This window comes from Colius striatus, chromosome 6 (assembly GCF_028858725.1).
Source record: "Colius striatus isolate bColStr4 chromosome 6, bColStr4.1.hap1, whole genome shotgun sequence".
Classification (NCBI taxonomy): domain Eukaryota; kingdom Metazoa; phylum Chordata; class Aves; order Coliiformes; family Coliidae; genus Colius; species Colius striatus.
Genome location: NC_084764.1, coordinates 39878341 through 39903374, shown reverse-complemented (window position 1 = coordinate 39903374; position 25034 = coordinate 39878341). Strand labels below are relative to the sequence as shown.

The following is a 25034-nucleotide window of genomic DNA, read 5'->3' as shown; positions in this document are numbered from 1 at the left end:
AAAAACTCACCTGCTGGTATCGTCTCTCCAGTTCCCTACAGCTGCAATCAGTCCTCACTGACAGCAGAACACAGTCCAGTCTATATTCCCTCATCTTACATGGAAAACAGACATGAATATTCTGCAATGGCATTCTGCGGTCCTGCTATGATGAACTACAACATTGCCAGCAGTTTTGGTGATTCAGAGAGTGCATCTGTGAGACAAACATCAAGTCCCAATGCGTTATGGTCTGCTCCTGGTCATCTCTCCCCTCTGACGTTGCATTGTCAGTCATCGCTTCTGTATGCAGAGCAGCCAAAGAGTCCATGGTGTGAAGCAAGACCAGTGGAGCCAGTGCTACCTGTGACCAGGTCGGGATTACTCATTTCTTTAAAGCTTTGCTGAAAATTCTTAGTAGTTTCTTTAGTTATTTCAAGTCTTTTGCTTTTACACTTGATTTCAGTGTGTTAATGTCTCTGAAAAACTTCCACCAAACATCAAATCAGTCCTGGCTTTTGTGAGTTATTTTAATGTAGCTTCTGACATAGGGTCCTTTTTTCCAATAGCTCTTCTCAGAACTACACACTAACAGAAAGGACTACAAATGCCTTCAATATGAGAACTGATTACTGCATATAAACAAAAGTTCAAGACTGCTAGGTACTACTTCATGTACTAAAAATTAATTTTGCACCAGCAAATAAGGTCCTTTGAGTGAAAGAAGTAAAGCTTTTTTCCTTTTCATACAATGCTGTTTGAATTCTCTTGATTTCTGGATTTTTTTTTTTTACTGCATCTAATAGTTGTGAAGTTTCTCCATAAACCTAGAATTCAAGGGAAATATGTTCTTTGTTTTTTTAGGTTTTAGTACTAACAGTCACACAGCAGCATTCATCACAGGGTGCTGCTACTGAAAAAGTCTGACATGGCTTCTTGTTCTCAACTGCCTTTACAAAGGCTTTTTGAATGCAGATTCACGGGCTGAATTTTCATCTGTAAAGGAACTGGATTTGCAAAGCCATGTTCCTGTTCAGCATGTTTACTCGTAATACAAACCAGAAGTAGTGTGTAGATCATCAGCTGATGAAATTACCCCATTCATGGGCATGACAGCTGTTGGATGGATAAAAGCTCAGGGTGTTGCAGGTGCTGTTCATGTTTTAACAGCTGTGTGTTTATTCATGTGGCTCCTTATTTAACTTTAACAGTTGTCAATGTGAAAAATAGTGTGTCCTGGCAACAGTTTTACTTCAATTGTAAAGGGATTTGTGCTGTTTTTGATACTACCCACGTCCCTTCTGCAATGAGTGGGCCTCGTGTTGTCTGCACAGGGCCAAGTTGTGAGAACTCCATCCACTTCTGACTTGTATGCTGCACAGCTTTGCAGCCTGGCCACTTGACTAATCTCTATTTGGAGTCAGCAAGGGGTAGCAGGCAGTTCTGGAGTGCCAGTCTGCTTCAAGTTTAAGTGTGTGGATTGGGAGAGTCAATTTAGGTAGCACTGATGTACAAAAGAATTCCTAAAGCACATCTAATGTGGATAGGGCTAACATCAAAATTCTTCCTGCTTTGGTTAATGTTTCAGATCTTTGACAGCCCTGGAAAGGCTGCTGTAGGTTAGTGTCTGAAGCTGTCCAGATTATGGTTCAGCAGCTGGAATAACCCAAACCTAAGAGCACTCCATCTGATGCTCTGCAGTGTGCTCTCTACACAGAAGAGAAGCCAAACCTGCCACATTGGAGTTTTTCTGCCCTTTATATGAATTGATACAGACTATTGCTCTTGCAGCTAATGATAACCTAACTTAAAGAAATCAGTGAAATCTGGAGTCTAAGTTTATGAATGGTCTTTATTGTTCAGCAGCAGGTAACTACTGTGTTGCTTGGTAGCTAGACCTTCTCGGTGGTTCATCTCAGTAAGATGCATTTTAACCCCTGCTTTGTGGGTATATGAGTTGTAAAAAAGAAAACTGAAAAATTGACACAGAAACACAAAAAGCGAGATGTAATTCCCTTACTGTTGGTACTTGTCCAGAAATAAGGCTATAAAGAAAAAAAAGAAAGCCCCCTGTTTCCCTTGGGTAAGGTCTTAAATGAATGTCATGAACATGATATTTATTGCCATGGGAACGATGGCTGTGACACTACAGATTCACAGATCATACCTTGAAGGAAGAGTTCTTGGGATTGAAACTTAATAGCTCTGGGGGAAGGAAGATACTAATGTTGTAAAATGTAAGTAATTGTAAACTATGTCACGGTTTGAGAAAAGGGATTTTGTTTGAAAGATGAGTAGGAAAGCATTACTACACACTTAGACCTGTTACACAGTTTATTCTACCTTTCAAAATAAAGCAAGAATCTCATTGTCAGAGGAGTTTGTTTTGTTTGGGTGTAAGTTTCCATTAACATTAGCTAAACTAATGTAGTCCACTTTGCTAAAGCTGATCACTGTACATTAGCTTAAAATGAGGAACTGGAATTCTCAACTTTCCCTGTCACAGAATCTCAAGGGTTGGAAGGGACCTCAAAAACTCATCCAGTCCAATCCCCCTGCAAGAGCAGGACCACCTGGAGTAGGTCACATAGGAACTCATCCAGGTGGGTTTGGATGTCTCCAGAAAATCGGACTCAGCAACCCATCTGGGCAGCCTCTTCCAGTACTCCTTTGCCCTCACACTGAAGAAATTCTTCCTTGTGTTTCTTTGGAACCTCTTCTGTTCCAGCTTATACCTGTTGCCCCTTGTCCTGTCATTGGACATCACTGAGAACAGCCTGGCTCCATCCTCCTGACACCCACCCTTTATGTATTTGTAAACATTAACGAGGTCACCCCTCAGTCTCCTCCAAGCTGAAGAGTAGGTGTATTATAAGAATAAGGAATAAATTAATTTCAACTTTATTAAATACAAATATTATTCAGTGTAGTTTAACTTTGCACCAATACTTCAACAAAACCTAATTGTATTCCACATAAAAATAGATATGAATGTTCAGAGTCCCATTTTTTTGGTATGAAATGAAAGTAATTTGGTGCACTAATATTATACATTGCTTAAACTCTGCTCTGAAGCCACAATTACTTACATTATTCTTCAACATCTTTTCCTGTGCTCGTTCTGTAGAGCTCAAATGTATCTTGAAGTTTCCTTGAGATGATGGGTTGGTATCTTTCGTTTGATGATGCAATAGTTACAGAGAAAGAAAAAGATATCTCTTAATTTTAGAGCATAGCAGAACCTGTGCTTTGGAGATAAAAATATTGACAGTTGTGTGGAATTAACAGTTCTGGAGGTTATAGTGGAAGGCAGTCTCTAGAAAACGAGGAAGATACAGATTGAAAAGCTGTTTTTTGCACACATTCTGGGAAAGGAAGAGCCTTCTTCATCCTACAGCTTAGACTCATATGGGATTGAATTATCTCCAGGTCTTGAATTAAGCCAGTGGCCTGTGGAAGAGGGGAAGAGTGGCAGGAAATTATAAAGTCTGGACTATTATTTTTTGACTTAATGGATGTTTTAAATGTTTTCAGTGTTTGGGTTTTTTTTCTCTCACTTTCATTTTCTAATGTACAGAAATCCCAAACTAACAGGCAACAAATGTCACAACCAAACCTTGTTGCTTTTCTAGGTCAGTCTCTTGCCACCTTTTTTCATTTTTAATAAAAAACTGAATTTAAGTTCAAGTTTTCCAGGTGTGGCATATGCATCAAACACTTGCTGTGGTAAAGCTAGTGGTAACTGAGACATGATAGGTGCTGAATAATCAAAATAGCCTTGCTAATTCCTTCTCCTTTAGGGTAACTGTCTTGTCATTGTTGATGACTAATTGGAAATAACTGACTTGTCACTTTCAGAAAAAATATCTTAGTTCTTTTTATGGAAATATAAAATCTCTATATAGAAATCATGACCATAAAATAGGACTGTTTGGAGGTGTAAAATGATTAAATCTTTGTCCATGTGGTTCCTCAACAGCAGCCAGGGTACACCTCCTATTTTTCTGCATCCTTTTGTGCAGGAGCTTTGTGGGCATCCAGCCAGCTATGGCCAGTATGTCTGGAGGACCTGGCAACTCCTTCATCTGCTGAGCATGCTGGAGTGCCCCAGTGCCAGGAGCACTGGGAGGTGATCTCTAACTACACGTGGGGCTCCCCATTCTGCTTTGCTGTTGGTGTGGATAGGCTGCCTAATCATGAGGTTCTCAGGATGAGTGTGTACCTAAAAACTCTCAACTGTTTTTTAGCTCTTTTCTCCTTAAAGACAACAGTAGTAAGATGCACTGCAAGCAACTATCACAGGTTTTGGCCCGCAGGAGGAATTCACTCCAGATTGTTGCTCCATGTGCAAGTAGTTTGCCACAGTCTGCAGAAGCCACACATTTTGCATGTGTGCAGGGTGACTGTCGTTCAGCTTCTAAGCAGGGGAAGAAAAAGCATTTTTTTTAAAACACTTGTCATGACTGGAAGGTAAAAAACACTCCTCAGGGAGATGGTACAGTATGTGCTGCTGCTTTATTTTCATCCATAACATCGTGATGCTTGAATGATACAGCGTATCAATCAGTCACTGAGATGTTCTCTAGCTGATCTTGATTCTCTTCTGACTCTTCCAATTGTATCACGATTCCCAAGTACAGCTTAAAAATATACTTCTTCTACTACCATGAAAAGCTAAATTACTTTTTCTTCCAAATACAGTGAAACAGAAAGGAATAGCAATGTTTTATGCTGCTTGCATTAGCATCATATTAGGCATGTGTGATACAATCTCTTTATTCTAAGGGAGAGTTTTCCCCACATAATAGCAGAAGGGGAAATAACTTGGTAATTCAGCAATGCATTTACGGGGGGCGGGGGTCTAATCAAAGACCAGGCTTGTTCAACATCAGAAAACCCTTGTGCCCTGAAACATCTGAATAAATTATCGTACTTTAAAAGCTTGCAGTACTTAACTGTACAACAAATACCTTAACTTTTCTGTTTTGGAGTTTGCTCAAAGAGCAACCTTTGCTCCTTTACAAATTTTCTACTAGGAAATTGGAGCACACGTTCCTCAAATACTCATGAACCTGATGATTTTCAGTTGGGATGTGGATGTGTTTGTCCTTCCTTCCTATCATGAAACCAACACAAAGTCTATTTATAATATGTTGGTTAAAGCCTCTTTGGCAGCACTTTCAGCTTGTTTCTACTGTTCTCTTTAAACTTCTTGTGGATGAACAGGTTTATTCTGTTTTGGCAATGTACACTTGTTCTTTAGAAATTGTAAATTGTGCTGCCTGTTGTTTTGTCCCAGCTGATAGTCTTCCCACTAATCCTGCTGGAAGGTAAGATGAGGAAAATTCTACAGTTTCTAACTTCTGCCTCTGTTCTTAAGTTTATACATAGAAGTTGACCATACAGCTTTCCTTTTGTCAGACTGCTGCTGTAAGTTGCACACGACACTATTTTCTCTCTCTCTTGAAATTGTACTGACCACGGAGGTAACACACGCTAAAATCACTGAGAAAAGGAGGTTCAGAGAAAAAATACACAATAAAGGTACTTCCTATACCTAAATCCCCCTTTACTGATAATCCAAGTTCATTTCCACCAGCTGTTTGTTTACAGGATCTTGGTGTCAGGAATTGGCTGTTATTTCATGGTTTTATCCTGTTCTGATTTTAATCCAGTTGCTAAAAGTAATTCCAGGAAATGGAAACTATTTACAGGACTCTAGGAATGTATCTATATTTACTAATTTATATGGAGCAATGATTTTTGTTACATATGAAAGTATTTCAGCAATTATGTTTCTCCATTCTTCTTGTATTCAGACTTCCTTTTATTTATCATTAAGGCAATCAACATGGTAATCAACATAACACCTTCAGCAGAAAACTTAGTAACGTTGTGGGTTGATTTTTTTTTGTAGGCTGACTCATATCTCAAGTTATTTGTCTCCAGCATCAACTGAATGAATAAGGCCTCATTTAAAGGATGAAATACTTGAGACTAGATGTGTTTTGCTCCATGTAAAATTTTGCTTTGCAAACAGTAAGAAGCAACTGCAGTGCTGTTCATAGTAATGCTTACCGTGTCAGTCTGAGCTGTCTGAATTTGCATGTTCCATTTGAAGATTCCCAAAGGCAAAGTCTACTCAGCTCACAAATTCCTGGACTTGTATATTCCAAAGAATTCTTCAAGATCTACCAATATTCTATATGATTTTTCTCAAAGTCATGTGAATGATGTCAGCAGCACAGTTTTATAACTTGGAATGTTTTAAAACTTGACTCTCATCACTGACTGTATCTTTTCACAGTATCCTGTGTTCAGTACTAAGAGGATTCAATAGAGAGAATAAAAGGCAATGGGAAATAATCTAACTCTTTGCAATGTAGATGATTTTTTCCTCTTTTGTAACAGATGTTTTTCTTTTCTATCAGAGAAACATTAAAGAGAAAAAATAATGGCAATGACTGTACAAGCCCAATTCCAAATAATCCTGGCTCGAAAAGAGACGCCCACTTCTGTGCAGTCTGCAGCGACTATGCTTCAGGATACCACTATGGGGTCTGGTCATGTGAAGGCTGCAAAGCATTCTTTAAAAGAAGTATTCAAGGTAGGAGAATCAGCTTTTGGTGATTCTACTCAAATAAGTTGTTTTGTATGATCAAAGACTGCAGCGTTTGATCTAGTAATGAATTGATCTAAAATCCTGGTATATGGTGTTGCATGGTGAAGATAGAGCAACACATGATTCGGCTACTTATCTTTTGACTACTTATCTGGCTGTTATCAAGACCTGGAAACCTTACAAAGTGAGCAATTGATTTCCTTAGAGAAGAAGTGGAATACATAGCACGGAAAGGCCCGGCAGCAAAGTCCTCAGTGGGATGGCACTGCAGACCTCTGAGTCTGGCTGCAATTTGTGTCCCAAAGTAGACATAGTAATTGTGACTTTGTTGTAGTAGACACAGTTAGAGTAGGTAATTGTCTGAAGAATTGGCTTACCAGGAGCTATTCTTGACTATATTTCCTGGAGCTGCTGAGTCATAGCATATAATATCTACACAGTATGCAGGACATAAAAATATGTGTAGCAAGTATTAGGTACAAATGTGGTTATTGTTTTATTTCTCTCCAAGTACACATTCCCCCATACACACATCCCCAACCCTGCACTGCAGTTTTTTTTACTCTGCCAGATCTCTAAGATTTCCACATCCTTAAATATTTGGTATTTAGTTCAAATTTGCTAAGTGTCTGCAGGATGAAGCAAATGTTTAGTGTGTGTTATAACAGCCTATGGCCAGTGACTTACACACCATATCGCAGCTTTGGACCATTTCATTTCTTTCACCTTGTCTCTAGTTTTTATGTTCTTTGGTCTCATTTGGGGCCAATTTGTTTGGATTGACATTGGATACTACATGGGGAGACTAACACAAAGTCCTGTCATTTTTTTTTGGTCTACAGTGTTCCTGTCCTTTTCTGCACACGAAGCCTTTATGAGTCTTGAGATATTTTCATTTGGCTCAATATGTCAGAGTTGGAGTCACAATTCAAAACTTTTTTGCCTTTTCAATTTAGTTTGCAAGTTCTGCATGGGTGAATAACAATTTCTAGAAATTGGTGCGAGCATTTTTGATTTTTAAGATAATTGAAGAGAGCTTTGTCTCCAGTTTGTCACAAATGGAGGCTGAATTCGATCACAAAATGTTTTCTTGTCAGGAAAATTATTTGCTTGCTCACATGTGCTTTGCCAGTGAACAGTACCCATTGTGGCCTTTTGTACACCTTCATGTACCCTGCCAGGTAACATTCATTTGTAATTCAAATAAATGAAAGTTCTTGTCACAAAACACTACCAAGCACCATGTTGCAACTGGTTTTTTGAAGGATATGGCTTATAAAAAAACTTCTGTGCCTACCATAGACCAAAAGGATGGACCAATGTCTAATTAAGTTTAAATGATATGACAGAACAACTGTGGGTGGTCTCCTCCGCTCATCCAAATTTGTAGTGTAGAGTATTTATCCCACATCTCTGAACATCTGCCTGCAAGCTAAATTATTCCAAGGCCACAGTAGTTTTAAACCACTTTGTACTCCCGTGTGCTTGGGTTATAGTGCAGCAGAGAGCTTCCTCCTCCTTTCCCTCCATGTTGTGTGAAGAGTGATAAACAGTAATTTGTTTTTCAGTCCTATCTGGCAGTAGGAAACAGGACAAACTGTAACCTGATATCTTCTTCTTAAAATTGTCAGTTCAAAAATTCAAGGTTAAAATTATTTTAATTTTGCAAGGAAATAGTCACAATGGTTCAGTTAAATAGTTGTTCTTGGGGACATGAACTCTTGGACTTGCACCAAGTAAAAACAAATCCTCTGGTAGCTGTATCTTTGCCTGATCTATTCTCAAAGTTTGAAAAAAATAACTTAAAAAAAAACAGCATTGAAAAAAACATTAAGAAATGTAAATGAATGTATATTTTTTTGCAACCTTTGGTAACTGCTGAGAGAGAGAGATTTCCAGTATTTGGCAGATGATTTGACTGTATTCACACCAGGAGCATACTCAAGTCCAGTAGTAGACCTTTGGACCAGATTATCAATTAGTGAGAGACACTAAAGTAAAGGGATTTCAACGAGGACAAAGTGAGGTGGGAGAGAAGGAGAAGAGACTGTAGTGGATACTGATGAAGAGAAACTCTTGTCCAGAATATCTGCCTTCTGCTTGTGTTTTTCTTCTTACTATACAGTAAGCATTATTTTATACTGCTCCTCTTTCTCTCTTGGGCTGCCTTATTTTTTTATTAACTTTGGTCCAGGGTCAATCCTCCAAATGCTTCTTCATTCCTGGAACTCATCACATCAGAGAGTTCAGTAAATAAAGCTGTAGTTTACTTAAATCTTTGCAGGACTGAACCTGTGTGCACTGCTGTTTTCAACTCTGCTGAGGGGAAAAAACACCCTACTATCTGCCATCTATAGAGTCCCAGTATACTGTAAGGAGTTGGGAGTCGAGAGCAAATTTCCACAAGAGTGTATGTCCCATTTTCAAAAATGAGTTGGTATTTGAAGTGCTTATTTATCTAACAGTCATGACTAAAAGCTGGTCTATGTTGTCTGGGTACTTTTTGAGGCCACAGGTCAGTGTTTTCAGTATAGGGTAAATATGCATTTTTGCATCAGTTAAATCAATGGAACTTAGATATATGCATACAAAAAATTGAGATGCTTAAAATCAAGAAGGTCCTGATTTGGGAAATGAACAAGAGAAAAACTGTTGGGAGATGCTAAATTTTCTCTTCTTACTCTGCTGCAGGACATAACGATTACATCTGCCCAGCTACCAATCAATGCACAATAGATAAAAACAGGCGCAAAAGCTGCCAGGCGTGCCGGCTCCGGAAATGTTATGAAGTGGGAATGATGAAATGTGGTGAGTTTTGCACGTCTGTGGTGTTTGCTTGGGTTTTGCTGGCTTTTTAAAATTTCCCTTCAGTCAATTCTGTATAGGTTTTTTTCTTGGAATCCCAAAAAGACAGAACAGGCACTCCGAGCAAAGTTTAAGGTCCTTTTCTAGGATGGAATGTAGTGATTCTTAAAGCAGAAGAACTTTTGTTTTCAGAAGAAAACCTGTGGGAAGCAGTAGTGTGTAGATCAAGCATGTGAAAACCAGAGTACCTCTGCAGAGCTCTGTGAAGGCTGAAGATCTGCTGCTGTCTGAGTCTCAGACCAAACTGAAAGCCCTTCTAATACATGATAAAAGAGTCTGTGCTGTGCTCTGCTGGTTGAATGTAAAGCAAGAACAGCAGTGTCACATCAAAGCAGTAGGTAACTAACCGAGTATCCTGCCTCCAACAGTGCAAGTGTGTTGCCACGTGAGGAGTGTAAGAATGAGAGTAGCACCTAAGTGAAACTGCTCCTGAAAATTCTCAGCTCCCAAAAATTAGTAGCTGGGGTCTTCTGGTCTAGAAGAGATTTCTTGTATTGAATGGGTCTTAATATGTCAACTTTTCTGTTGTCTTTCTTTTTAATCCTGTGAAGTCTTAGCATCTACAACATCCCATAGCAGCTTGACCAGTTCTCACGTGAAGAATAAACTCTCTCGTTGACAGGCTGTTTTGTGGGGATTTGATGGGACAGCCAAGGGAAGGTAGCAAGTGGGCTGTTATTTTTTGGAACAGCCTGTTTTCAGATGATGCTCAGCAACTCTTCCATCAAAAGAAGTGAACAACCACTATTTGTCATTGCACCACTTCGAATTATCCAGCCGTTCCTCTTAAGTCTTTAACTTACGGTGATGTGACTTTGATGTAGTTTTACATTTATAGATCATATTTAAAGGTTACTTTTAAGAGGAAAATAATTTCAATATCAATATCAATTAGACATTTCAATATCTAATGTACCTTCACAGTGGAGGTTTGTTGTTTCTTATAGATTTTCCAACGTACTTGATAGAAATAGGCTGTGAAAACATCACGTAGGAGTACTGCAGTGGAAAGGAGAAGGTCACGGTGCTTGCTCCTCTGTGATTTGCAGGTGTACATCTCATTTCGTCCCATTTAATGTAGATACCTGTTTCTATTTCAAGGCTAGGTGGTGTTTTCATCCTCCCACTGCTTTGATCTGAAAGTTGTTGGCAGAATGATATTTCTTTCCTTAGGAAGATCATTTTTAGAATCCCAGCTTGAATTTATTGCTGGGCAATTAATGCCCATTTGTTCCTGTGGCAAGATTGTCTTGTAGCTTAGAAACTCCTCTTTATTGTTAACGATATGGTTGTATTTGCAGGTTACATCATATCCTCTCACACCCTTTGTTTTGTTATACTAAATAAGTCAAGGAATCTCCTCTTGAAAACTGACAAATTAGAATCTGGAAGTGGTCAGTGTAGCTTAACTCAATCTGCTTCACTTGCACTTGGGTGACCAGAATCGTGGACAATATTCCTGTGAACTCTCCTCACAGTGGCATTACTATATCTGTTTCTGTGGAAGTTTTTCTCTCCATACAACCCAAGATCTTCTTTCCTTTTTTCATGGTTGTATCCTGCTGGCAGGTGATAATCTTTCAATGATCCGTTATGCTTGCAGTCTCCCTCTTCATTTCTAGCTGATAACTCTTAGCCTAGGGCTACAATTTCAATTGTTCCTTGTATTATTTTTATACCCCTGAAGCACATTTAGTTTCTGTTGCTCATCAGCTAGTTCTCCATATATGAGACTCCTATCTTCCTCTACACTGATGAAATGTCTCAACTTTTTTGATGTTTTTCAATAATACAGGCTTAGCTATCTTTGCTGTCCAGAAAGGAAAGCCTTAAACTTCCAAACGAGACTTCTTTTGAAACCTTACTTTCTGAATGATGTCAATTGTCTTTTGTTTGTGTTTGTGACTGAGAATTTGACTCAAAATTTTTCCAGCAGGGGTTTCCATCAAGTTCTGGAGTTGAAGAATTTTTGTAAAGATTGATTCCACCATGATATTATAAGATGGTCCTCTACAATGCTTACTTCAAATTAATCCTTTTATTCTAATAGTCCTGGAAGTCGTGGTTAGCGATTAGACCCCGTAGGCACTATGGTATTGTGTGCAATTAATGATAATATACACTGATGTGTTAGCCTTATGTTCCTTTTAATCTTGTCACATATTCATAAACACATTTTCCTAAATGATGAATGTTTATAGGACATGAAGGACTGTGTTAGACCAAAAATTAATACTCTGAAAATATAACAGGGAAATAGCAGGAATTGTGTTTTGTAAAATTAGACTTTTAAGTAGTAGCACTGAAATGTGAGACTCTTGAGAATTTGAGTCTTAACTATTTGATTTCAGAAAAAGAAACATAAAAATTGCTCTGAATTGTCTGAGTTGCCTGATGAGTTGTGGCACCTGTGACTGAAGCTGAAGCATGGACACATGGTGACAGACATTTAAACCAGACAGATTTTAAGACTGTTTTTCTTGCATGAAATGTAAATGCCATTTCCTGCAGACTGGAGTGATTATCTTTCAAATTATTTCTTGTTAGAGCCATACTTTATTACCAGGTTTTTATTGTAGAAAGCCATAAAAGAGTACTTTTTCTTTTTAATGAAGGCTTTTCCCTATCTCTGCTCCTTTCCCAGGTCACCCAGTGAATGCATTGGTTCACATCTGCTAAAACCCTGGATGGGATAGAATGGTTTCTAAGTGCATTTTTGCTCGGTCGAGACTCGTTGTCCAGCAGAAGTGATAAAAGAACCTCAATTACCACTTTGTAGTTTATGAAAGCTTTTCATAAAAACTTGGCACTGTTTGCATCAAATCTTTAAATCTTCATTTTGCATATTATCAATAGACACCAAGAGAAAAAAAAGACACATACATGTGTGTATTTGTACAGCATACATTTCTGCACGTAGGTGTGATTAGACAGTATCTGCCTAATCAGTAGGATGCAGTAGGAAAGTGTTGAGTTGGAATTCCCTGGTCTGAAATTCACTCTCATGTCATTGCATTCATAAACCTTGAGAAGTCAACCCAACAGGCAGTGGGGATTTCAGTGGAAACTAGCTTGAGGTGCTTTGTGTTAAGGTGATAATGGATTTTCATACAAATTATATCATCATTGCCAAAAGTGCGATGAGGATCTTAGATGTTGTGTCTGCAGATTTCTCTGTAGGAAGTCTGTGTTGCCTGCTGTTCCAATCAGCTAAGCTACTGCTAAATTTTGGCAGAAGGACTAAGAGCAATGGTAGAAAAGTAATCTCAAAGCACTGTCACAGGGACACAGAAATACTGCAGTAAACTCTGCCCAGGAAACTTGAGTAACAGAGACTGGGATCTTCTCTTGGAGCTTTCTGGTGTTTACCTGGGGAACATGAAATGGACAGGACTGTTTGCCAAAGGCAGTAAAGGAGAAAGAAGTTGCTTTCCCACTTACCTACAGCCACTCTGGGAGCAGTTGTGCTCTTACTTTTCTTTTTTGCATCCTGAGGCCCAAATAGACTTTGTTCCATAAGGAGTTTTCAGTTTCCCTGTTGGACTAAACTTACCTTTTATATCCCATTTCTGCCCTACTCCTGGATCTGTTTTCCCCATGTGCCAGTTCTCAACATGTTGAAAATGTTCCAAAGATAAAGCTCAGTTCTGTTCCCTCCCTGCCCCAAATCACAGAATCAAAGAATTCTTGAGATCCTTGAGTCCATCTGTTAATCCAGCACAGCCACAGTCAACACTAAACCATGTCCCTCAACACCTTGTCTACCTGGCTTTTCAATATTTCCAGGGGTGGTGACTCCACCACCTCCCTGGGCAGCTTGTGCCAGTGTTTAACAACCCTCTCAGTGGAAAAAAAGTTCTTCCTAACCTCTAATGAGGAGGTTGAGGGACCAAAATGGTGGAGAGATACTACCCTTGAATATTGACATCATTCTACAAGTTTGCAGAACAAAAAACAGACTTCTCTTGTGGGCTGATAAGGTTCAGGATTTGGCTCTCTCTTTCTTCTGCATGTGGCTGCCGTGTACAGTTTCTGGATAGCACTTTGAATTACTGTAGATTGCTTCTCACACAGAAGCAATGCTTCACAGTAGTCTCTGGACATCAGATGTATTAATTGCATTTCAGCTATTACAGAAATTACTGTAATTTCAGCTCATGTTCTCCTGTGGCAGACGTATGGCAGACGATGACTTCTTTGTCAGTAGGTCTGCTCTGTGAATACAGGGGCTCTCACCACAACATTTGCATTTGCTTTCCAAGCTGACTAGAGTGATAATGATTTACTAATGTATATTTGAGCAAGTTTGCAGCTCAAACGCTTACAAATGCTGGTTCTAATACATTCAATGGATTTGATCATCTTGTGCACTTACCTGATTGCCTGGATTACCTTCATGTGAATGAATATTAGCTATTTAGTATAGTTAGAGAGTTTGTGGTAAATCAAACTCTGAGAAGCTGTAAGGCTTTTCTTGTGGTACCTTTACACAGATTAATCCACATCTGCATCTACTTAAGCCAAACTTTAAGCTTGTCTATAACCATTGATAATACACAGTTCTATCAGCACTTATACATGCCTATTGGATGTTAACAGCTGTACAGCTAAAATCTCTGTCCTGCCTAAACTTTGGATTTAAATAGGAAGTACAGAAATTCCTTTATGTTGTTGAAATAAGTAGTTTTAATTGGAATAGCTGCTACTTTCTTTTATGTTGATTAACTAGCAAGCTTAGTTGTTGTTTTCTTAGTTGTGTAATCTTGCAATGTGCATTTTCCCCCTTTTTTAATACAAGCAGAATAAATTTTAATGTAGAAATAAGTGATATCTTTTTTAATTATTATCAAGCTGTGTTTCATGCACATTGCTCAGTGAATCAGTCTCCACCTGCTTTGGCAATATATGATGATTAACAACCACAAACAATGATCCTGAATCTGATCAGTTGGTGATTTTTTTTCCCCACTCTTTGCTTTCATCACCAGCTCTATGTTTTTTTAGGCAGAAATGTCATAATCTGCCTAGTTTGGCTTTCTGCACTGGAGATATCATTATAGAAACTGTGTTTATGTTTTAAATGGAGGTTGGTTTTTTATTTCACTAAGTATTGGTAAGACTGGTGGCATTCTGCAGGTAACCAATTTTTTGGATATCATTATCTGGTCTGATTTCATGAATCTACCATAAGATAATGTCTGAAGCTTTGGTTGTCTCTGCTATATTTGGCTTGTATTTGCTGTATACTTGGCTTGTATTTGAACCTCTTTGCTAACTGAAACCTGGGGCCAGAATTGCATTCCCTGATTGGAATTTAGACAACTCATGGTCCATATAACTTTGCTGGATGTGGATGATGAATGATGGGAATTGCTGAACCAAGTAGTTTGACAAGGGAAACTGCCTTGTTGCCTTGTCCTCAGGTCCAGTAGCAAGTCTGAGCATATATTGTTATTAGGCACATACTGAATGCTCTAGAAATCCTGAATCTTGATGTTTGATATTAGAACATCCAATGTTAAATGGTTTTCCCCTTTCCCTCCAAACACTTGGTTTTACACTGAGAGGAAAATACTTCAATGCAATCATATGCCTCTCGTATCAGGCTCAAGAAGGGAACGCTGTGGATACCGGATCCTGCGTCGCCATCGTAATCCAGAAGATCAGGTACATTGCATTGGCAAAGCTAAGAGGTACAATGAGACAGCAACCCGTGTGAAAGAGATCCTCCTCAGCACCATCAGCCCTGAGCAGTTTGTTTTAACGCTACTTGAAGCGGAGCCTCCCAACGTGTTGGTGAGTCGTCCGAGCAAACCATTCACAGAGGCCTCTATGATGATGTCCCTGACAAAGCTGGCAGACAAAGAGCTGGTTCACATGATTGGTTGGGCCAAAAAAATTCCCGGTAAGAACTTCAGCCTTGTTTTTGTTTTAGTCAATGCTTTGACACAAATATGTCATTCTCTGCCCTGCACAGAACAGTACATGTGTGGTATGAAAGTCTTAAGCTTTTTGTCCTATATAGTAACAGACAATTTATTGCCCTCAGTAATTCACTTAGATACATTTTGATTTAGACAATGATCTAGCCCATGATCTGCTGTCTGCTCTTAGTCAAATACTGGTTCTCTTTGTTAAAAAACATCGTTGCATGTACTTCCTACCTCATCAACTGTTTTCTACCTGATTAATCTGATTTAGAAGGTTCATTAAAAGGGGAACATCTTTCATACGAGGAAAGGCTGTGGAAACTAGGGCTTTTTAGTCTGGAGAAGAGGACACTGAGGGGAGATCTTATTAACATTTATAAATATCTAAAAGTTGGGTGTCAGGAGGTTGGGGCATCCCTTTTTCCTATAGTAGCCAGTAACAGGACAAGGGGTAATGGGCTGAAGCTAGAACACAAAAAGTTCCACTTAAACATAAGAAAAAACTATTTCACTGTTCAAGTGAGGGAGCCCTGGCACAGGCTGCCCAGAGGGGTTGTGGAGTCTCCTTCCTTGGAGGTCTTCAAGACCCACCTGGACATGTTCCTATGTGACCTGATCTAGGTGGAGCTGCTTCGGCAGGGGGGTTGGACTGGATGATCTCTAAAGGTCCCTTCCAAACACTACCATTCTATGATTCTATGGTTGCTTATAAAAAAAGAATTTAAGAACAAGTTATTTCCTTGAATCCCCATAGAAAATGTCTAAAACAATTGATGAAGACTGTGTCCAAGCACTGAGTGTGTGCAATTGCTTCACTTGACACAGCTGTTATACAAGAGCATAAGATCTCAAAGTGCTACATAGCATGGATTTCAGAATTATCCTGTGCTCTCTTTGTAAACAAAGACCTCTAAGAGTGCTTTTGGTTGTTGGCAACAGAAACACTGAAGTACAACTGTGTCCCTTATTGCCTTGAATGTCTCAGACGTGACCACAGTATGATGCCAATGTACCGCTTCACTTCTTACAAACTGGAAGTGGTGAGCATTTGCAATTCCTTCTCTGTGAAGTGTCGATGATTAAAACAGTCACAACAAAGAGTAAAAGTCAGAATAAAAGCAGCCAGCATACAGAGAAGGTAGTTGGCAAAGTTTTGCAGAAAAACTGGCTGGCTGACATAGACTAAATGGCAGAATGTGGCCCTTTAATGAGAGCTAAGCTGACCAACCAATAACAATGAGCTGAGGGAAGCACTGAATAATTATTAGATGGGCTTAACCCTTAGCTTCAGATAGTGTTCTGCTAGAAGTGACCCCTATAATGTGTTTACCTAACACAGCTAACATGTCCTGCTGTGTGTCTGGCAGTCCTAAGCCCACCTCTCTCACAACTCAGAACCCAGCACACCTGGATTTTATGCTGAAGACAACCAGAGTGTGCTGGTGTATGCTCTGGTCTTGTTACACTCATGCACAATGAATAGCATTTGCTGATTGAGCATACACACAGGTGAATATGACAGTAGTCCTGGTGTCCAGAAGTAAACAGAGTGTTTCCACAACTTGGTAGAAAGTATCTCTGCTGTACCACATCTCCCAGCTGTAGAACACAGCCTGCATGGCTCAGCCACTCTGTTGGAGGGTTCAGCTCTGGTGGTTTGAGGGTATCCAAATTCCAGGTCAAGTTGAGCTGCTGGAGAGGAGATGCTTGCACAGCATGGACATCCTAAACCTTGGCAGCCAAAAGGATGGTGGTTTTGCCATTAATGTGGTATGTTTTAAACTGACAACTCTGGAGGTTTCGAAATCCACCTGGATGCACTCCTGCGTGACCTGATCTAGGTGGACCTGCTTTAGCAGGGGTATGGGCTGGATGGTCTATAGAGGTCCCTTCCAATCCCCACCATTCTCTGAACCTGAATCCTTAATCTTTACTTTTCCTGATTTAAGAAACTCTGAAAATAACTATGCAGTATCCATAGTGGTTAGGTGGTGTCTCTTGCTATAACTTCTTGTCTAATCAGAAAAATGTGATTAAAAGGTACTATTTCAGAGGACTCCATTTAGTTATGTTAATCTGGTAGGAAGTGAACTGAGGAGGAAAATCAGGAAAAATCTTAGAAAACTGCCTCATTTTCAGCAACATTTGAAAGGGAAAAAAAACCCCAAGATATTCTTTTCCATTTTCTGATTGTTCTTAATTTCCTTTTTTTTAAAAGCTACATCAGATATTTATTTAAAACAACCCACCAATCTATATTCTCAGCCAATTTTGATATGAATCACTTTTAGTTTATTTTCAACATCTAAGAAAGGAAAATCTCTTCTTGGCTATGAGAGGATTGTATCAAGAAAACCCACTAAAGCAACCAAACCCTCTCAGAACAGTTCCTGAGAGTGCTGACACTTTATCATGTGTGACTTTCTATTGCTCCTGTTAAACACAACAGAAAAAAACCCCAGCATTTTAAGACAGTGCTTAAAACAGATATGATGTTTAATATGTATCTAACTGTAAGTCATATTGCTGTGTTACATGGAAATTCACTTCCATGTGGATTTATTTCTCTTTCCATTATAATCAGTGTGATGAGTAAAGCTCAGGGCATAGCATTTCAAGTTTTCAAATCTTCTTCCCAGAAGCTGATAGTTTGGTTCCTGGAGGTAAGGTCTTGAGAAAAAAAAGACATAGTGGTTGACTAATGGCCCAATGAGCAGTAATTTTACTTTCTTTAAAGCTGAATATTGGCTTTTGAGTACCTGGATTAGAAGCCCATTTTCCCCTCTAAGTTATTATTTGGTATTATTTTGAAAGTCACTGAAAGTGAAAGAAAATATCTTTTTTTCCCCTTAGAGATGTTTTCATTAACAGTAACTTCTTGCCCAAATAAGGTAAATGTTTCAGGTTGGGGTTTTTTGGGGTCATTTTTAATATTTAATGACATTCTTTTGTTAGGAGTTTTACTCTGGGACTATGTTTTTGTCTGTACTTTCAGCTTAATGGATTGTAATTTTGTATTTGCTCAGTAAAATGGAAATTGACACCTGGATTTTTTTCCTTCTGAATTGCAAATGTTTTGATTCCAAGTAATCAGATGGCAGAATGTAACTTCTATGATTGCCTTTCATTTTGTTGACCTGAGTCAAGAGAGTTCAACATGGTTCACAGCTGAACCTGTATTGCTAATCGATAGGATGTTGTCATAGTACTGAAATTTGGATTCATTGTGCAACCTCGTGTGTAGCTGACCAGAGCAGTGTCTTTTGCCAGTTACTGCATGTCCAGTACAAGTTTTTCCTTGTCTGTCTCAGCAATTTAAAATAAAATGATTAGGTGTAGAGCACACAATTTAAAGGACATATCCTAGAGCCATAGAACAGATGAGCAGTCTGATGTACTCTACAGCAAACAAAATAGGACTTCTGGCACTGCAATGGATGCTGTGGTGGTTTTGTGCTCTCCTCGATCTTTAAAGCATAAGATTGTTAGGAAAAGAAAATGTATGGTCCTAACAGCTATATTCAATGGCCAGATATCATACTGCTGGTGCTGACAATGTGAGTTTACCAGGTTGCATCTGGGATAAATCGGGATCTTTAAGTATCTGTAAATTGGACTTGGTCTGACATCTCACTCAACTGAGATTTTAAACCCAATCACTGGTTGTTTATGCTAGAGAAATCACACACGCCTGTGTAAATGTTTATTTAAATAAACTTCTGAACTGTCTTTGGGCTGTTGTTGCCCAGGAAACTGCCACTGTCAGTTTATACTATTTACACTTCCATGATAATTTGTCTAAAAGCACTTTAAAAATGATGAATATGTGCCTGGCAGATAATCTGTTGTTGGCTGTGGATTCTGTAGTAAATTCTGTGACGGGAGGGAAGGGACTGCTCACAGACACCTCTTTAACCTCCTGTTAAAATAACAGACAAAACTATTGATTTTGAATGGCAGTACCTTTAGCAATGATAGGAGAGCGCGAGCATTATCCTGTTATGTCAACTAGGGCCTGTCACTAACTGTCTTCCAGCCTAGTAGTTTAGTAAGATTAAAATACATGAAGCATTTATATCAATTACTGATAGCAGATTCTTTGACAGTGCAAACACACAGTGTGTATTTTAAGACCTCAGACAATTGGCAAGAATTATGAGAAACCTGTCTCCCATGGCTGGGCTGTAACACTTTTTATTTACTCTTCAGAGTTCTAGAAGCCAGCTTGTCTGAAAATGAAGCACCTTTGTTAAGAGATCTAACTAAAGCAGCTCTGCTTTGAAAACTCTGGCCTGATTTTGGTTTAAGCCACAGAACTGGTCTTCACCATATCTGTGTTTTACTCTTTGACTGAGCAGCCTGCTTTCCCACTTGCACTTTGATAATTCACACTTTTGGTTTGGGAGGTGTAAATTTCACTTCTCTTTATTTGGCTTCTGTGCATCTTTTTTCCCCTCCAGTCCTTTTTTTGCAGGGGAAGGGAAAAGGAAAGCAACGACTCTTTCTCCATTCTGGCTGTGCTGCAGTGCTTTCTGATGCCTCGCTGTAAGTTCTGAAAAGAACTAAGTGCTAGGACAAAATTACCATCATGTCAATTCTCTTCTTGCTTCTGGGATGTTGTGTATAGAGCCAATGAGGACACTACTACCTTCATCACTACTCTTATAATTTTTTTCCCTTTTTCTGGTTTATTGCAATTTGGGGGGAAGGAGGCAGCAGGGAAGGGATGGGATGGGGTCAGCATGTGTCATTTACAAAGGGAATGATAACAAAGAGTCATTGAGATGTGGGTTGTTCCATAGCTACCCAGGAAACCCAGGAAGTCTTTTGAGATTAGAAACCCTTGCAAGCAATGACCATGTGCACTCTGGGAAAAAAACAGACTATTTCCTTAGGAGTCCTCTGCAGTGCAATGCAGTAACCTCCAACAAACATGACATACCTGAGTGATTCCCTGGTGCCTCTCAGGAGGCTCTGGGACCATCATGGAAGGAGGTAGCCGAGCATAAGGCAGGTCCTTTGCAGCCACATGAGCCTCACCAGTTGTATGGCAGTAATTGCCCTTTAAGGTCACTCTGCTTTATTTGAAAGATTTTATGGAAGATTTGACAACGATAATAACAAATGTTTGTGTTCCTATTTGTGATGACAGCATGGTCCTGCTGATGTCAGTGCTCCCTTTTCTGGCTTTCTTCCCAACTCTTTATTCTTTCTGTTTCCTTTATTTCACATATACTCATCTGGCTTTATCAACCCAGAGAAATAAACAGATTGATATGCAATTTTCATCATTTTAGGCTTCATTGATCTCAGCCTCTATGACCAAGTAAGACTCTTGGAGAGCTGCTGGATGGAAGTTTTAATGATTGGTTTGATGTGGAGATCAATCGACCATCCTGGGAAACTAATTTTTGCACCAGACCTTGTACTAGACAGGTAAGAGATATAAACTTCTTGAAAAGACTTTCTGTTAGCAAGTTTGGAGCATTAAGTGCAGAAGATGCTATTAATAGTTTCTCTAACAATATCTTGTATTTGTAACAATGATGTCTTGGGGTTGCACATCCTTACAGGAGCTTAAGGAATGCTAAGCATAAACAGTATTGTTGAGCTTGCCAGTTCCTGAATTCCTGTAGCACGTGACTATGTGAAGTTTCTCTGTATTTTTTCACATCCTTTGTTCATTTTATTCCTTTTGGTCTGGGTCTCTGGATGTTGAAGCTGTAGCCACATCAACTCAATGCACTATTGTCAGTTTCTTCTAGCTGATAGTTTTTCCACACTCACTCCAAAAAAACAAAAACAAAAAAGCAGATAACATCAGGCCATATTTCAGGTGTTTTTAAGTAGCTTTGCTACCTGTTTTATTTCCTGCCCTTAGTGCAGACTTCATAAATACCTGTAATAATGAACATTGCAGCATGAGTTAAAAGGGATTAAAAAGATGTCTAGCTTGCTTTTTAATACTGAAAGCATATTTTTCAAGCTAAAGCATGGTGTTTGCAAGATTGAAAACTATTTCTCTGTAACATCATGTATCATCAGAGAAGAATATGGATTAGTGAGAATGTTTTTCTGCAGGACCTTAGAAGAATTTGACCTGGGCTTGACATTGGTAAAAAGTCAGAGAAACTACTGTCTTGGAAAGACTGGAAATGCCTCTTAATGCTTCCAATGGAGAAACTCAGATAGGTACCAGTTCTGTGGCTTGAGCTCAATCCTAATCATATCATAAATAAAGAAAGCAAAAGTGGGTTAGTAAGAGAAATGACTTTATAAAAGATATGAAATAAATGATTTGCTCGTCTGAAATTCAGTGCAAGGACACTCTGTCTTGTTCAATGCAATGATAAGAAATTGCTGAAAATGTATGATACATTTAGTTCCTCAGGAACTAGTGTATGCTGAATAGAGTGAGCTTATTTGATGCATTCCTCCATCCCTACAAGGCACAGCAGAGTGGGAGCTGGCAAGCATCTGGGCATGCTGTAATTGTACTTTTTTCAAGGCAGTACATGTGAAACTGATTGTTTCATCTCATCTGAACTTCAGATGTACTTCCTACATAAACCTTGTAGCCAAGTACTTCTCTCATGCTTGTGTCTTTGTTTTGAAACTGGCAGTTGCTTGTCCTTCTGCAGAGCTTAGGAATATGGCACAGCTTTGCTCTAAGGCACGTGGAAACTGGGCAATGCCTTTGCACAGGCAGCTGCCTTTGCACAGGCAGCACTTTCTGCACCTGGGCAGTGTTATCTGCCTGTGCCTGCCTCAGCGCCTGAAGGCTCAGCACCTTCCTCTGGGGATCCAGTACAGGAGCAAAGTTCTTTAATTCTCCTACACTGCTGTTCTTAAGTCTATCTCACTTTAAAAACATTACAAAGAAAAAAAAAAAGGCTCCTTTTCCAGATAGTATGAGAAACATCTCTTAAAATACAGTGTTACAGAACTTCATTGCTTCTTCAGTCCAGCACATGCAAAAGAAGAAAAACCCCTAACCAAAATCCAGGAACAGTAACTGCAATGGTTTGAAATTCGTTGTTGCTTAACCTTAAATCCATTGGATTGGCTTAGGGTTGTTGTTTTTATTGTTTTATCAGCTCAGAAGATGGGACCATGTCTGAAATTCAATATGGAGAAAGTTGCATTCGGTAAACACTGGCAAACATTAAAAAAAACCCCAAGCCACAAAACCACCCAAAACCCCCAGATTTGTTTTAAACACTTTCAAAGGAAGAAGTTCTTGGGAATGAGAGTAGGGTTGTGTTAGTCTTTAAAAATGTGGTTTTCTTCCAAGGAACTTATTTTAAGGTGCCTTTCTGATTCACCAAGTCCTGAGACTTCCATCAGGTACAAATAGGGATGTCAGCAGCTGTGGTGTTAACTCCTTGCGAAACAAATCTGGAAAATGATTCGAGATGGTACTGTGCCATAAACTACAGAGCTGCAAAATGCCTATCCAGAGTGATACTGGCTGTGAGGTTCAAGCCTCTTACAGAACTGTGCTCATACTTACCTGTGGGCAACCCTGCAAGCACTTTAGTGAGAAAACCAGTTTCTTAGAGGTGCTGACCTTTCATATCAGAGTAATTTTCCATGTAGATTTCATGACAGAACCTTTCAAAGTCTCCCAAAGATGAGATGGATAGCCCTTCTGCAACCTCCTTTGTGCTTTGACTTTTGTCTGAGTCAGAGTTCCTTAATTTGACTTTTTTTGGTAACATTTTCAATATGTTTCCATAGAGACGAGGGGAAATGCGTAGAGGGAATTTTGGAAATCTTTGATATGCTCCTGGCCATGACCTCGAGGTTCCGAGAGCTGAAACTACAGCACAAGGAGTATCTGTGTGTCAAGGCAATGATTCTGCTCAATTCCAGTGAGTATGCATTTGACTCTGCCACCCACTAAATTGTACTTTTTACTTTGAGAGTGACTGGGAAATCAGCCTCTAAAAATGGCAGGAGTATCAAATGAGATAATGCTGTTGAAAGTGAACAACGGGGAATTACTTCTGTCAGATTTTAAGGGTTTTTTCTCAAGATACTTCTGGGCTGTATCATTTGCTGGGTGTAGGGTCTGTGCCCTGTTGTAACAACTGCATGAAAGACCCAAAGTCTGACAGCTACTCACGAGATGAATATGTCCCTTTGAGTGAGAACTTCTGCACACATCCCTGTGAACCCTGGTCAGCTGTTAAGTTGCTGTACAGCTCAACAAACCTATTATTAATTCTAGTAAAACTAATTATTCAACTGAATGATGATGAATTGGGCTTAAATGTTCCTATTTAATGGAATTTGCCAGTTCAGGATAAGAGCTCTGTTTTGCAGCCTTTTACACAAGGCAAATAGCAGTATGTGTTTGCAGGTTTAGGGGACCCTGCAGTAAAATAATTTATACCCCAGAACATTTTGTAATTAGAGTTGTCAGAAAAATCCACCAACAAAGCAACATCCAACTATTTACATCTCCTGTTTCCAGCAAGGAGTTGCTGCATAATTCTCAGCCCGATTCTGACAAGGAATGGACCGGCTGTTGTCCCACTTGTTTACAGATGGATGCCGTTATTTCAACAAGCATCAAAAGCTGTTCTTCTTTTCTTAAAAACATCCCACAACAACCAAAAAACCCAACCAAAACACACATTCTTCAGCTATATTTTCTTCAAAGCCTCACATCTCAAAAAACCAAATCTCTCCTTTCACCTCTCCTTGCTCTCCTTGTCAAAGTTAATCCTTTACTCCTCATTTTCTGTATCCTGGAGCTCTGTCTTTCCCTCAGTAGCTTTGGGAGGATTTTTTTTCTCCCCAGGCCCCCTCTGCTCCATCAATAATGTTATTGTGTGTTTCCAGCCCTTCCTAGTGGTGATTTCTTCTCTTCCCTCTCCACACTCCCAGTCCCCTTTTTTAGCTTTTTGCTGATTTATAAGGTTTCTTGCTGTAGGCAGTTGTTGTGTTGTGGCACCTTTAGCAAGCCATAGGGACACCATAGCAGGCTGGATCTATGAGCAGTGTCTCTCACACTGTTCTTTTCCCTAGGATACACTCAGAGAAAAAAAAGAGTGGGATTTTTTTTCAACAAGAAGGGATTAGAGCAAGCATAGTGCTCTCATTCATAATAGTTACTAAGCTACAAGGTACAGAGCGATTCAAAGGAAAAATGGCCTGGAGAATGGAGAGCATGTCCATTCTTTGAAATGAAGGGTCTCTGTTTCAACATGATGTTTTGGAGGATTTGGAAGAATTACTCAGTTTGCAAATGATGTGGCTGTCAAATTTTGGCAAAGGAATCTAAGTCCAAGCTTGATGTGGCACATGAAGCATCGTTCATAATGTCTTGAGTGAGAGTGGGGAAATGGATCTTCCCTAATCCCGTTAAAGTATTACATTAAAAAATCCACATAGGTTATTTTCTTTCCTTCCTCGTGAGCAAGGTGTATTTCTTTCTCTTCTCTGGTTTAGGCATGTTTCCCTTGTCAGCAGCAGAACCCGAAAGCAACAGGAAACTGCATCACCTGCTTAATGTAGTCACAGATGCTTTGGTGTGGGTCATTGCAAAGAGCGGGATCCCCTCGCAGCAGCAGACGACTCGCCTGGCCAACTTGCTGATGCTCCTCTCTCACGTCAGGCACGCAAGGTAA

General features: G+C 39.4%; 1 protein-coding gene across 1 annotated transcript; it reads left to right on the top strand.

The window, feature by feature from the left end:
- ESR2 (estrogen receptor 2) lies at positions 1–25034 on the top strand. The gene is made up of 7 exons (XM_010195536.2): positions 1–353; positions 6411–6586; positions 9293–9409; positions 15072–15371; positions 20694–20832; positions 23137–23270; positions 24856–25034. The coding sequence occupies exons 1-7, from the start codon at positions 100–102 to the stop codon at positions 25032–25034; spliced, it is 1299 nt and encodes a 432-aa protein (XP_010193838.2). The 5' UTR covers positions 1–99.

Excerpts from the sequence above, each read along its gene's own strand:
- ESR2 (XM_010195536.2), top strand. The coding sequence starts at position 100 with ATGGAAAACAGACATGAATATTCTGCAATGGCATTCTGCGGTCCTGCT. Across the intron at positions 6,587-9,292 it reads CTTTAAAAGAAGTATTCAAG|GACATAACGATTACATCTGC; the intron begins GTAGGAGAATCA and ends ACTCTGCTGCAG. Across the intron at positions 20,833-23,136 it reads CCAGACCTTGTACTAGACAG|AGACGAGGGGAAATGCGTAG; the intron begins GTAAGAGATATA and ends ATGTTTCCATAG.